The sequence below is a fragment of the Chinchilla lanigera genome, unplaced genomic scaffold (assembly GCF_000276665.1).
Source record: "Chinchilla lanigera isolate Chin_1 unplaced genomic scaffold, ChiLan1.0 scaffold00023, whole genome shotgun sequence".
In the NCBI taxonomy this organism is placed as follows: domain Eukaryota; kingdom Metazoa; phylum Chordata; class Mammalia; order Rodentia; family Chinchillidae; genus Chinchilla; species Chinchilla lanigera.
Window position 1 is genome coordinate 21,888,155 of NW_004955424.1, and position 15,174 is coordinate 21,903,328.

The window sequence follows — 15,174 nt, forward strand, 5'->3', positions numbered from 1 at the left end:
GCCCCGCCCGACGCCCCAATCAGGGCCGGCTCCCGCCCTGACGTCACCGCCCCGCGCGGCCGCGCACCGCCCAGCGGCCCAAGTTTTGGGACGGTCCGGCTCCGGCCGCCTGGCTCGTGGGCTTCTGGTATTTACCCGGGCTCTGGCTTTCCTTGGCTTCCGGGGACCTGTGGCCCCTGCCGACTCTTGGAAAGCAAAAGGTTAAACTGGGTGAGGACAGGGTGAGGACAGGGGACCCCCAGGAAGTAGGCTTCCCGCAAAGCCGGGCAGCCGGAGAGTGGAAGACCGGCTCGCTCTGTCCAGCCGGCGTCCCTCGGGACAGCAGCCCCCGCGGGCCGTGCGGGGCTGGGGAGCGCGGCGCGTCGCTTGGAGGACTCCAGGACCTCTCCGGGGCCGAGACAGGTCCCGGCCGCCCCTCAGTCCGGGGCCGGGGTGAGAGGTTCGGAGAAAGGAAGGGGAGCCAAGGCCGAGGGGGACCGCCCGCCCACCTGCACCACCTGCTCGATGCCCACGACTGCTGCCACCGGATCCTAGGGCTTACGAAGCCGTCCAAAACACGGGATCGGGAGCCTCGATCCTCCTCGAGGCCCGAGTCTCGGGACGTCGAACAAGTACGGTGCCGGGCGCTGGGAGGCGAACACGCGCCGCGGCCCCCGGGTCGGAGCTGACAGTTGGGCGCAGCCCTGCGGCTGAACGCGGACTCCTCGCGTCGCTCGGGGCTCCACGGGCTGGGAGGGGCTGCGCCGACCACACCCACCCGCAGGGGCTGCTAGGCGCGGCGCGCCCTCCTAGCCCAGCGCCCCTTCCTGCTCGTGGGAGCACTGAGAACAGAGATAAGTCCTAGCGGCTGATGGCACCACTTGCGGGCCCCTAGGTAAACCCGGCGCTGCCAGATGGCGAAGCTGCCCCCGTTAGGCCCAGCTCAGCCAGCAAGGGCAAGGAGCGCTCCGTGGGGAAGGCAGGCCCTACCCGGGGCGCACCTGTACTCTCCCTTTGCGTGGTTCTTATCTCTCTGGGTTAAAAAACAAGCTCCTTTAGATAATTGTACTAAAGAATTAAGAACACCTCGCCCCACTTTTTGCGTTTGGAAGGCAGGCAGAAGTGGAGTTAGTCAAGGTGAACGAATTGTTAGTCATAACTTGTGAGCCCAACTCACACGAGATCATACGTGATTTTTTGTTTTGCTTTTGTTTTTTGAGACAGGGGCTCGTTGTGTAGTTCAGGCTGGCCCTGAACTCACTACGGAACCCTGGCTGGCCTAGGACTCGGAGAAGCGATCCTCCTTCGTCAGCCAACCCAGTGCGGGTATTAAAGACATGCACCATCATGCCCACCTTTGTACTTTTAATCTCGAGCAAAAGAAGAGCAGGTTGTCGCTGGAAGCACAGAGGCACGTGGGTATGGCCCACTAGGAAGGAAAATTCTGAGTCCGTGGACCTGGAAATGTTATGATTTGCGATCTTAAGACCTTTCTGCTTTTATGCTGATCACACGTTCCTAAAACATTGATGTTTGAGAAACACGTTGGATTGTGTATGTGGTTTTAGTTTTTTGGTTTGGTTTGGTTTGGTTTGGTTTTATGAGACAGTCTCACTATGTAGTTCAGGCTGTGTATCCCAGGTTGGCCTCAAATTCGCTGAGATCCTCCTGCCTTAGTCTCCGGACTGCTGGGATTACAGGCATGTTCCCCCACGGCCAGTTTGTAGGGTTTTTATATGTTCGTTGAAAAGACATCTGGAAGGGTTCACAGGGCCAGTTATCCGCAGCTGACCACAGTTTGGGCATTGGTGTAGAAGGAAGGAGGCTAAACTTCATACCCTTACTGATTTTGGGTTTTCCAAGTTTGAGTTCCTTTCCTAATTTAGAAAGCTAATAAAACATTTCAAGAAAACAAATTAGAAATTAAGAAACCTATCTGAAAGTATAAATTAACGACTTATAAGTCAGTCCAAATATTTAAATATAGGATGACCAAACCTTGCCTAGTTTTTATTAATTTTTATAAGATAATATAACAAGAAGTATAAAAATGACAATTTTAGGGGCTGAGGATTTAGCTCAGCGGCACAGCGCCTGCCTGGCAAGCACAAGGTTGTAAGTTCGATTCCTGGTACCGGAGAAAGAAACAAACAAACAAAAAAAAACAAAAGAATTTTATCAAATTGATTCAGTACAGAAATTAACTGGTTGAAATGACACCTGCTCCAGCGATGCTCAAGATCGTATGTAAACAAACTCACTGCCCGAGTGACCACTGGAGTAAATTGTTAAGTGGTTAATAGGTAAGTGAAACCTGTTTCTTTCATCCCATGTCAAAATAGTCTTGAGACCATGTCCCTTGGTTTAAATAAAGATAACTGTAGGCAGCTGTTTTGATCTTTAAATGCTGTGAGGGGAGAAAACTCGTGCCCTAAGGTTCTTATGCACCACTGGATTCCTGTTTTCTCACTGTGTGCCTTCCCTTTAAATGTACTCCCACTGGTCACAGGCACATTTTCAAGGATTGGCAGGCTGGGACTTTTTAGCAAGGAACTCCTACAATGTCAGCTGGCAAGCGACAAGGAAGTTCAGCTTTTGTCCTTCACAGCTGCCAAAGGCCAGGCAGGCCCTAAAATTTAAAAATAAAGGGCATTCTCTCCACGGAGCTGTTTATTAGTGTGGTTGTGAGTGTGTCAGCAACAGTCGCACTGTAACTTCGGTGGGATGACTCAGTGCTGGATTCCATACCCACTTGGTTGTGGTCCCTACTATTAGGTTAGGACCAGGAGTCATCATCAGTAGGCAGACAGGTATTATTCATCGCTTCAACAGTGTGTTCTGACCGGTCACTAGATGTGAGGCACAGGGCCTGGTGCTGGAGTGGTGAACATTGCAGACACAGATTTCTCCCTCGGAGCCCACAGTATATCTGGAGAGAGGGGCACAACAGTTAAACATGAAATGACTGAATAACTTACCCTGGGTTTAATGAACTTAGTGTCACTGGGACTTTGGGGAAGCAGGGCTGCTGGAGTGAGGGGATGGGACATAACTGGAGTAGACAGAAGAGTGGGAGGGGAAGAAAGGAAAGGCACTGAGCTCAGGCAACTCTTGAAAGATTGGACTGCATAATATAAGAGAAGTGAGGACTGAAATCAGGGACTGTTACAATGATTTATTCATCCTAGTTTATAGTTTTAATATTTCTTACGATGATGAGGAGGAGGCCAAGGAGAGAAAACAAAGAGACCAAGAAAAAGCAGCTGCTTTTGCTGCACCACTAAGAGAAACAGATCCCAGGTCTGATTCCCGGGGCTCCAAGAAGAACTCGACAACTGCATTCATCTGCTACCACTGTTAAAAGCCAGGCCACCTCAAGAGGAACTGCCCTAAGAGGCCCCATGGGCCATGCCCTGGATGCAAAGGAGACCACTGGAGATCGGTCTGCCCTCTGAGGTGGAGGCCCCAGAGCTTAGACCCATGCTACCAGTTAGTCCAACAGGAATGAGAGGGCTTGGGGCATGCTCTGCCTTCTCCCTCTGGCCAGACCGTCATCTCCATTGAGGAGCCCTGGGTAATCATGACTATGGAGGAACAAGAAAACAGCCTGTTGCTAGACACAGGTGCAAGTCTCTCGGTCCTTCTTTTCAATCCTGGCCTTCCTTCCAGCCATCATACCTCAGTGAAAGAAGTCACTGGTGAGGAGGTAATATGCTATTTTTGACAACCCTTAGGCTGTAACTACTTATTAGATCCTTCTTGCATATCTCTGTCTTCCTGAGAAACCACTTTGAAGATACCACCATGTATTACAGCAGCCATTGATATTTTCCTACTAATCTATCCATAACTGTGTAAAGTTTGTAATGTTCCTATCCTATTTCATAAATGGATGTATGTTTATTAAAAAAATATATATATATTTCTTACGATGGAATAAGTTGAGTGCATTTGATTGCAAAGAGGTAGGATCCCATGAGAAGAGGAAAATGGCCAGGTGTGGCGGCGCATGCCTATAATCCCAGCACCCGGAAGGCTGAGGCAGGAGGATCATTGCAAGTTCGAGACCAGCCTGGGCTACAAAGTGAGCACAGGCCAACCTGAACTGCATAGCAAGAGCCTGCCTCAAAAAGACAAAAAAAAAAAGAAAATGAAGGAACAGCTGGGAGAGGACAATGGACAATAAAGGTTCCTGTACCCAAGGGAGGGGGGGAACCAGATTATGAACTGAAGGTCTGGCCTCATGCAGGGGCCCCCCTTTCTATTGTAACATGAGAAAGGAGGTTGCAGGACTGACCCAAGCAGGTGTAGTGCTGGTAATTGAATCTTTCCACACAATGACTTCTTGCTCCGTGACCTAAGGAGCTGGTGATGGGGCAAGGACCAGTCTGAGGCTTGAAGAGAGTGGAGGAAGCCTGAGTCAGTCCCTGCAAAAGGCTGTGACAACCAGAGAAACAGCCACATAGCAAGGCAGCGTGACAGTGAGGTCGGGGACCCTCCTATGTGGTTTCCTCTAACAGCTTAGCTGCCCACTCTGGCAGCTGTGGTGAGGGAATTGCTAGCACAGTAGAATGAAGGAATTAAGAGCCTTAGCCAAAGTGAGGCTGGCGTGACGTGTGATCAGAGAGAAAGGACAGAAGTCAAAGGACCGGAGAAGTCAAAGGAATCAAGTCTTAGTCACATGCAAAGGAAAGGATGCTGGGTCAGACATTTGGGGGGTGAGGGAAGAGGCTCAGGAGGCGGCGTGTAGGCCCTCAGCAGAGGTAGGCTGTGACATGAGCAGAGTAGGAGAGACAGTCCCCGAGAATCTGAGGTCAGCGATTAAGGGCTGGGGTGTTAGGCGGTTCTCTGTGCGAGTGAAGCCATCCAGGACGTGGGTCGGGATCGGTGTTGTGCTGTGAAGGGAGAAAGAAGAGATGACATGGTCACAAGATGGGAAGCAGCAGGCAGGGGCAGAGAGAATATGTCTGGGCAGAGCCTCAAAGGAGGCAGAGAAGCGGTGATGGGGAGAGAATGCACCTCTGCCCTGGGCTCTCAGGGACACGGGGGAGAATTAGCTGCCCCCTCTCCCAGTGCTGCAGTGAAAACGAAGAAAGTAGGAATCTAGTTCTGAGCAGAGATTGATGGGGGACGGGTGACTGGATGGATGGATGGGTGGACAGACCCCTTCCATCTGGATAGATGGGTGGAAGGACAGACCCCTTGACTGATGAACCACCTGTTGATTGGGTTTGTGTGTTGAAGTCTGGAGTTCCAGAGGACCATGTGCAAGGATTTGAGGGGTAGCAGGTGGGCCGAGAAGGTAAGTCAGCCCCAGAAAGAACAGAACACTGGTGTGACAAAGGAACAGAGGATCTAGGAGAGAATGAAGACGAAAACAAACATGAGCGGCACGGTGGACCTCGCCTTGGTTGTCCCCTTAGGAAGCCTGACCGAGTAGCTCTGCGGAAGAGGGCCGCGTCACCTCACCTTGTTTTCTTTCCCGAGATTTCCATCAGGGTATGTAACATGTGAGAGCCTCTCACTCTCTGCCTTCTCTGCTCGGGGCTTTCTGGTCAGCAAGCCTGGAGGCCCTGTGTGGCCGGCGGTCAGGAATTCCAGGCTTACCCTACATCTGCTACTCAGCTCCTTCCTCGACAGCTTGTTGGCCTTAGTCTCTGTTTCGCTGTCTGAAGGCTGATGCTGGAGCACACCTACTCTCAGGGCTGTTACACAGGGCAGAGGGTATACATTAAACACGAGTACTTTCCACACTGTAAAACCTTGTGTGTATGTGTGCCGTTTCCTTTGTTTACAGCCCTGCTCCCACCCCTGTATACTCCTACCTCTCTCCCAGTAGCCCTCCGAAGAACACAGCCTGTGCTCCAGAGGAAGTTGTAATTTTGCCCCAGAGACAGGACAAATACATCCAAAACAATTAGAAAGGAATGCACAGCTGAGTCTGATTAAGTGCTAAATTGTACGGTGCAGACAATAAGAGATCTGAGGTCAGAAAAGGGAACAATTAGCCAGGGTTGGAAGGTCTGGGAGGCTTCCTGGAAGAACGAAGGTGGAAAGCACCCAGGCTTCTCTCTTCGCCTAAGAATATTTGCAAATACGCACATATTTTGTGGCTGCAGAGACTGTTGACCTGACAGTGACCTGGGTCTACAAAAGGGTTCTAGGTCCTGGGTTTCCCTTGCCAGCCCTGTGTCCCAGCCTTTCGCTGCTCCTGGAGCCCCGTCCGTCTGGGGTATGCAGCTGCTCCTCACAGGGTGACCTGCAGGATGGACTCACAGTGAATACATGTGCTTTGCCCTAGGCTTCTCACTTGGGTGTCTCATGTCCCCTGTTTTTCTGCTGGAGTCAGAGGCTGCCCTTCAGCAGGTTTCTGGACCCCTTCACTGCTACCACCCTTGTGGCATTTTGCTAGCCATGCTGCAGGCTTTTGAGCAATTTGACCTGGACGCCCTTCCTTCTTAGCTTTCAAGCTCTGTTGCCTCGCTGCACGTGGCCGGACTGCCTGCCCACAACGCCAAAGCCTGGGGCCACATCTGCCTTCTATGTTCTTTTACAGCCTCACTAGCCAGGAGCACCCAAAGACCCACGGTTCAGATCCAAGCCCACAGAGCAGACACCCCGGAGCTCAAGCATCTCCAAGCCCAGAGCTGGCTTCTACTTCCTGGCTTCTATTGGAACCAGCTTCTGCAACCCTTTGGAGATGCTTTAGAACGAGGGCCTCCTTCCTCGGGGCAAGCCTCACAGCCCTGTAGCCTGGTTGGTACCTCAGCCCTGCACCTCCCTTCTTTTTCAGCACAGGCCCAGAAGGGGTCCAAGCATGCCGAAGGGGGTGCACACAGATAGCAGCGGCAGGAAACCCAGCCATCTGTAAGCTGTGAACCTAGGCTATTTGAGATGGAGAACAATTTTTTGCTAATTTATTAATCAGTCACATGTGGGTCTGTGAAAACAAGCACTTCTGCCAATGGATAAAAGGTTAGTTATTGAGGGAAAGTATAGAATCTTGGCGCTCGAGTTCTTAGGATTCTAGTTGAAATCTCTTGAAACAAAAAGGGAGGAAAAGAAGGAAAGCTACTTGTGGGGCCTTCTTTGGGCAAACACCTAATGGTAGAGATAATATCTTGACTGTTGGACAATTAAGTCACAAGTTAATAATCACCTCGCTCCTAAGCCAGATGCTGTGCTTCCAAGGTTACTGTGACTTTGCAACAGCAGAAAAACATAAAGCCTCATTATCAGATGCAGATACTAGAAACAAATGTCATGATTCCTAGGGGACTCACTCCATAGCCCACAGTCCTGATGCTGGAAGAACTTAGAATTCCCAGATTAGTGAAGTCCAGCTTGCATATGGCATTGTAGTGGGGCATAAAGTCAGCCAGTGGAAGGGACACAAACAGCTGTCCCTGTTAGGGTCATCATATTGTTTTGTACATGGAACTCTCGGTTAAAGAGAAATGCAAAATCATACTCTAATTATCATCAAACTGCAAAATTACATTCAAGAGGAGAGGCCCGTAATTGCACCGCCAAGCATGAGACAGTGCTGTTAATACGATTATCCAGGCATAAGCCTATTAGAGAACTTAATGCCTCTTTGCTGGCATCATCCTTTGTAAAGCTTCCTATGGTCTAGAAACTTTCAATTGTAAACACAATTGTTATAAAACAGTGATTTCCAAGGGGCATTACAAAAATCTGCTGACCTTTACCAAAGGCCAACACTGCCTGGCTAAGAAGAAAGAGAACATTTCTGGAAAACAAGAACTGGTTGGCTTTTACTAAGGAAAGAAGTATTTCTGGCTCTGAGTCCCATGAAGCCATCCATGCAGCACTCTGGTTGTGGATATAATTGTGAGGTATAACCACCACCTGGAGAAGTGCCACTCATACACAGCCACCCAGGACTTGGCTGCTGCAGGTGAAAGATCATGTGAAAGTCTCTAAACCCAGGCTCAAATCCCACTCTGGGAAGAACCTGAATGAAGTCCTCTTGGGGATATTAATTCCTCTCAGAGTTCCCAGAGGCTGAGGCAGGAGCATTACCACAAATTTGAAGTCAGCCTGGGTATATAGTGAGTTCAAGGCCAGCCTGGACTACATAGTGAGACCTTGTTTCAAAAAAAAAAGAGTACCCAGGAAGAGGAAATAAGGTCATTTATAAAAAAAAAATTTTTAAAAATGAATAAAAAAGGTCATTTATAACCAAGTACCTGAGGGCTGGGGATATAGCTTAGTGGTATAGTGCCTGCCTGGCAACCGCAAGGTGCTGAGTTGGATTCCCAGTATAAAAAAAAAAAAAAAAAAAAAAAGACCAAGTGCCTGAGTGAGTGTATATGGTATGATTGAAAATTATGGGGGGCTGGGGATTTAGCTCAGCGGCACAGTGCCTGCCTGGCAAGCGCGAGGTCGTGAGTTCGATTCCTGGTACCAGAAAAAAAAAAAAAAGAAACCATTAAAAAAAAAAAGAAAATTATGGCGAATGCTTAAACTTTTTTAAATGTGTTGCAGTAAACACATTGCTATAATACCCATGAAAGTACTCCTTCCTTTAAAAACATTTATCCCATCATTCTTGCCACTTTTGAAGCAGCTCTGAAATCCTCTCATGAATGTCTTTAGTTGCACTGTCATAGCTATGTCAGGATCCACAATTGACTCAAAACCTTTCCCTTGCATGGTCATCCTGTCTTAGGGGAAGAGCCGGAAGTTGCATAACACCAGCTCTGGTGAATAATTCGGATGAGGACAGGCTGTTTTCACAAGCCTGGCTTTCTGTTGGATGACAGTTGGCAACAGCATTCACTATATTTTTTAACACCATATTTCGTACAGAGACAAAGAGGACTCTGAGAACTTCAGAGAGTGGCAAGAAAAAGGGGGTAAGTGTTCAAAGTGAGGGGGATTAATGACAATGTCTTTTTACTGTAATAAAATTTTAAAAATTTAAACATTCTCAGTAGTTTTCAATTAGCCCATGTTACCCTCCTTGGCCTTGGTCATGGGACCAAGTCCTCATGAGGATGGAGATCAGGTGGTATCTCAGATAGAATGCCAGGCAGGCTCGGTGTTCGTCCTGGGTCCACAGGAGTACTATTCTGTCCCTCCTGCAAGTGTTCTGGCTTTATCATCATCATGCAGAACCAAAACTCCAACTGCTTTCCCCTGGAAGTGTAGAAAATAGTTTCTTTAGTTAGTGTTGTAGTTACTTTTCTTGTTGTTGAGACAAAATACTGGACACCCAAAGTGAAAGGGGAAAGTTTATTTGGCTCACAGTTTGTGGAGGTTTCAGTTCATAACCAGCGGGCTCCAAGGCGGTGTGGTGTGGCAAATAGGCCTCACAAAGGAGAAACATTCACAGTGAGCAGAAGGTAGCAAAGCAATAAGGGAGAAAAGACAAGCAAGCCTCTTTCTGTCCCTTATATCGTATCCAGGCTACTAGGATTAGGGTGGTGCCAGCCGACCCAGTGTATTGATTTAGTAATCACCCACCCTTAATCTTAGCACCCTTAATCCTAGCATTGCCCACGAATCAATCACACACCCTAGATTCAGTTGCCTCTGAAAAAGCCCCACTGCATGAGGCTTTGGGGAGACATCTAGACACAAGCCAGTACAGTGAGCTTATGAGTAAGGCAGCTAGCTAGACGAAGGGCCTGAGACAGAGGGGGTGAACAGCCACATTGATACAAATTAAGAATAGGCAGTGAACTAGGACTTTGGGGAGTGCATTTCCTCAGGTAGTATGGTTGTTTTTTTGTTTTTTTGTTTTTTGTTTTTCTTCCAGTACCAGGAATCGAACTCACAACCTTGCGCTTGCCAGGCAGGCTCTGTGCTACTGAGCTAAATCCCCAGCCTCTCCTCAGGCAGTATGGGATGCAGCCCACTCTCTACTAAAGGGAGGTGCAGCTCCTTCGTACTAAGTTCCTGATTTTTTTAGCAAATTATAATGCAAATTAACCAGCTTCTTCTAAGATCCCAGATTCCTGTAAATCCTACATGTTTTTTTTTTTTTTTTTTTTTTTTTGTAAATCCTACATGTTTAAGAACTGGGGTAAAAGCCTGGGTTCCAGTTGGTCATTTTAAATCCACAGAGCCACCTGTGATAAATGACCATGAAACAACTGAGCAATTCCTATGCTCTGTTTAATGAATAATCAGCTCTAGATCAGGGGACCATGGGGCCACCCCATTTGGGATCAGTCCTGGAAATACAGGAGTTAACTCTTCTTCCATTTATTTCCAATAAAAACTGTCCTGGATTCCCCCATTGGTTCAAGACTTCATTCCTCGGTGTTTGCAGCGTCATGAGCCTGTGTACACACAGCAATGGAAGGAGGCATCTCCTTGGTCCTCAGGACTCAAGGACTCAGGAAATTCACATGGAACATTCATCCATCCACCAGCAAAGTCATCACCAGGAGGGGCAGAGCTTCCTCCTCAAGCAGGACAGCCAATACTCGGGAAATCAGAGAGCAGCGGTCAGTCTTCAAAGGGAAGCAGGGTATACAAACAGCACGAGTGAGTCACAAAGCACATGGAGCCAGAACAGTCATACACAAAGAGGTTCAGAACGGGTGAGACCGGCCATGGTGGCACACATGCCTGTGATCCCAGCACTGGGGAGGCTGAGGCAGGAAGGATTGCTTCAAGTTGAAGGCTAGCCTGGGCTAGGAAGTGAGTTCAAGTGCAGTCTCAACTATACAGTGAGACCTTGCCTTTAAAAAAAAACAAAAAAAAAGAACAAGTAAAAGCTAATTTATGGTGGAGAAATCGAAACACTAGTTGCTTCTGGGATAAGAAGATAATTGCCTGGAAAGAGGAATGAGAAAATGTTCTGGGGAAGGAAAATGTTCTCTCTCTCCAGTAGTGGTTATCTAGGAGCATACCACCGTCACAATTCATTCTATTGCTCTAGGCAGCTGAGTTAGACAGAAATAGTATAGGCAGTCAGACAGGGCCAGGCCCTCGAAGGAGCCAACAGGAAAGATACGAATTTGCTGTGGGCCAGACCTCAAGACAAAGGACTAAACAAATGCACCCACCTACCTCCCTAGGGATGGACATCCGGGATTGATACTCTAAATAGGTAGTGATCACCTGGAAGAGTCCTTGACCCAGCCCCTTAGAGGAAAAGCCCCGTTCTGTATTCATGCCCGCTTGCTATATGACTAGCTTCCCCATATGATCCCGATCTAATCATTTTACCTAAACAATTCTTATTGGCTGACCATAGTTCTGTCCATTTTCCCTACCTTGGACCCACCTCACCTCATGGTTTTGCTCCATAAAAGTCCCTAGAAAAGACAGAGTCTTGGGTAACCCACTCGGCTCCCACTCTGTCCCTCTCTTAGACAAAAGCTTTCTTTTCTTTCTCTCAATAAATATATTCTGCTCTTAACCTCCGTTGTTCCTAAAATTCATTCTCCGATTTTAGAGAACACGAACTCGTCCCGTATCATTCAGTTTGGGAGTTTTTATTTTCCTGTAACAGTACGGAATACTTCAGGTTTATGCTTTTTTTCCCACACAGAAAGAGAATCCTTTATTAGTTAACTGCTCATCCGGGCGTTTTATTGCAAATTATACCTCAAAAAAAGAAAAGGAAGCAGTAATCTTTGGGCAGAGTCGGGGGAAAGGGCTTTCCTGCCCGTCGGTCCCACTACCGTCTCAGGCGGTTTCCCTGGGCAATTACGTTTTTCAAATAAACCAGAGATAGGAAGGGGTGATCTTTGTTTTTTTTGTTTGTTTGTTTGTTTGTCTAAAAATCAACGTCCTAGTCTGGGCAAACGATTTCAGCTCAAGCCTTGTTCCTTACTTTTTGAAAGCCTTTACGTCACCATTCCCTGCCCTTCTCACCTAAGGTCATTCTTGAAAATGGTTCTTCAGAGTCAGCACTCCTTCACCCCAGCCGTGCACACACACAGTCGCCTAACATTGGCTTTATAAATACATAATACCCTTGTCCCTCTCTGAGACAGATTCCTCATCTCATTGGTTGGGATGGAGTCATATGACCCCTCCTAAGCCAATCACTGGCAAAAGCGAGTGATAATCACCCCGAATCTCTAAGGCCCATGTGGGCTCTCCTGGGTTGTCACATGAAGAGGGTATGGGCCCTGGACACACTCGGGGTTCTACTGGCCAAAATAAATGGAGCATTGCAGTAGAATTTTTCAGCTCTGAGACGGAGGCTGGCAAGTAGGACATTTGCGGGGAAGTATTTTCGGCATCAACACCTACAGGGAAGTGAAGTAAGCAGGAATTTACTGCTAAGAGAAAAGCTGAACTGCAATGCAATCCCAATAATGGCCTTAGCTGACCTCTCTGGAGGGCGCTGCGGTGCTGCAGTGTCTCAGAGTGTTTCCAAACTGGGATGAGAGGACTAGGCCTGTTTACACCTCCGTCTGCTGCTCATCAGACATAGGCTGCCCTTGCCAGTGTGAGCTGCTGAGAGAGGGGTTAAGATACCAAGGGCTGCATCTGCACCCCCCACAGATGGCGGAAGGAGTGCTTTAGTCATGGGGCGGGTGGTCTCGGTGTCACTTGTCATCTGCTACCGGGGAGATGGATGTTGCAAGGCAATCTCTCATCTCCTAGGAACCAAACTGGAGTCCACTCTTTTGTCCAGAGAAAACATCATGAGCATCTTTTACCAGGACTATCTTCGGAACCCATTGTCTCCTATCCCTCAACTTGCTTAGGGAGAGGGAACCTCCAAGAGTCAGCCACTATGGCCTGTAAGAGGACAGCCAGAAGCCAGGTGTCAGGGCCCACACCTTCAGCACTTGGGAGGCTGAAGCAGGAGGACTGTCGTGAATTCAAGGCCAGACTGGGCTACACAGGGAGTTAAAGGCCAGGCGGAACTACACAGCAGATGGCTATGTAGACTGAGCTTGGGTAGAAACCAAGCCTTCAGATTTAAGGGGCATGATGCCCACAAGAATGAAAATCCACAGGCTTAGTCTTGGACAAGCTAAGATCCTGCTAAGCCCTGGCATGTGCTGCATTGCCCAGTTCACACACATTAGACCATTCAGTTCCACATTTCCATAGTGTGCTTCCTGCCAAGGTTCCCAACATAGTGGACACAATAGGAAAGCCAAAATGAGCAATTAAGGATACGCAGGTCAAATAAATAAGGCTTTATCTAGGGTCGAAACAGACATAGTCAATAAGAGTCTAACCCAAGACTGAACTGTGGACAAAGAAAGGCTTTACACAACTAGAAGGAAAAGGGAATGGAAGCATTTGCATAAGTTTTTTCTGTCTCACTAAAAATACTAAAATAACATTCTATCCAGCTTCTCCATGTGGCCCTGACCCCATCTCCTTCCTTCTACCCCTTGAACACTTCCTAGCTAGATTACTAATTTGGCTGCAGGACTGACCCACAGGAAGTGTTAGGGTAAGGAAACAGTCACTGAAAGAAGCTGGGGAAATTCCTTTGTTCATTGTTACTACCTAGTTAACACCTAGGAATGAAAGACGTGAACATGAGCACTTGTGTACACATTCAGGAAGAACAGAGATTACGTGTTACAGCAACCTCAAACATTTCAACAGAGTAAATAGGGAGAACGAGGCGTTTCAGTCTGATGCTGCAGGCGACTAAAGCCCAGAGGTGCCAGAACTATTATTCTCCGTGCGTGTGTGTGTGTGTGTGTGTGTGTGTGTGTGTGTGTGTGTGTGTGTGAGAGAGAGAGAGAGAGAGCGCAAGATGTGCGTGTGCTGGGGATTGAATCCAAACCTTGGAGCAAGCTAGGCAAGTACTCTACTACTGAGCAACACTCCCAGTTTCTCTCTTGACCACCGGGAATCGAACTCACAACCTCGTGCTTGCCAGGCAGGCGCTGTGCTGCTGAGCTAAATCCCCAGCCCCCCAGTTTCTATTTTTTAAATTCTATGAAAAAATAAAATTTCTAACAAGATAATAAGAGAATAGCAATAGTTAATACACAGTATACCATTATTGTTATGGCTTGGGTCTAGATGTCCCCCCAAAACCTCACGGAGTTACAGGTGGGGCTTTTTCAGAGGTGGGTGGCTCTAGAGTATGTGATGCTGGGATTGATTCCTGGTGCAATGCTAGGATCAAGGGCACTAGGATTAAGGGTGTGAGCGTGCCCACCCCGAGTAGCCTGGGTATGATAAAGGGGGCAAAAAGACACTAAGGTCTCCTGTTGCCTTTGCTGTCATCAGCCCACCATGAACTGTTTGTCCTCTGCAATGCCTGTCTGCCATGTGCCACCCTGCCTTGGAGCCAGCTGATTATGGACTGAAACCTCTATAAACTGTGAGCTAAATAAGCCTTTTCCCTTTAACTGAGGTGTCAGGTATTTTGTCTCAGCAATGAGAAAAGTAACTAAGATATTATCAGAGTGGTCACTCAAGAAGATGATAACAACAAAAAAGACTCTTACAAAGAAGAAACAGATCAGCACAGAACTTTTTTCAATGAAATAAGAGCAACTAATAGTATAAATGAAACAAATTAGCATATAAAAATGTTTTTGAGGGCCAGGGTTATAGCTCAGTGGCATAAGTGCCTGCCTGGCAAACACAAGGTTCTGAGTTTGATTCCCAGTACCAAAAAAAAATTTTTTTTGGCAACAGCAGAATAGGTAATTTGGGAAGTTATCTGAGCGTCTCCCTATTTCCTATTTATCCTCCATCTTGTTCCACATATATATTCTTTGAGCTTCTCCTATAAGAGGAACCATGCAATTTTTAAGCTTATGTGTCTGATTTACTTAACACTGTATTCTTGGCTGGGCCTGGTGGCACACGCCTGTGAGTCCAGCATTCAGCAGGCTGAGACAGGATGAGCACTGAGAGTTCAGGGCCAGCCTGGACTACACAGTGAGTTCAAGGGCAGCCTGAACTACAAAGAGAGACTCTGTCTCTAGAAAAACAAAAAACAAAACAAAACAACAAAAACAATGTTCTCATGTTGTATTCATTTACCTATCAATTCCTCCAGGGTTTTTTTTGTTTTGTTTTGTTTTCCGGTACTGGGAATTGCCAGGCAGGCGCTGTGCCGTTGAGCTAAATCCCCAGCCTCCTAATTCCTCCAGTTTATCTATCTTTTTTGTTTGTTTGTTTGTTTTTTGTTTTTCTTCCGGTACCAGGAATCTAACTCATGACATTGCACTTGCCAGGCAGGCGCTTTGCCGCTGAGCTAAGTCCCCAGTC

The 15,174-nt window shown here is 47.7% G+C and overlaps 2 protein-coding genes across 2 annotated transcripts in view; both read right to left on the minus strand.

Annotated features, from left to right (window-relative positions):
• The window catches only part of B3gnt2 (UDP-GlcNAc:betaGal beta-1,3-N-acetylglucosaminyltransferase 2), a 28,822-nt gene extending 28,254 nt beyond the window's left edge, over nt 1-568 (minus strand). The window contains exon 1 of the mRNA XM_005385732.2: nt 489-568. The gene's annotated coding sequence lies outside the window, so the exon portion shown is untranslated. The remainder of the gene's footprint in view (nt 1-488) is intronic.
• Nucleotides 569-2,092: 1,524 nt separating this feature from the next.
• LOC102029416 lies at nt 2,093-7,349 on the minus strand. Its single transcript, XM_005385816.2, has 4 exons — nt 7,263-7,349; nt 5,449-5,931; nt 4,277-4,373; nt 2,093-2,908 (listed from the first exon to the last, which is right to left on the minus strand). Exons 1-4 carry the CDS (start codon nt 7,347-7,349, stop codon nt 2,829-2,831), a joined length of 747 nt encoding a protein of 248 aa, XP_005385873.1. The 3' UTR covers nt 2,093-2,828.
• Nucleotides 7,350-15,174: the final 7,825 nt, after the last annotated feature.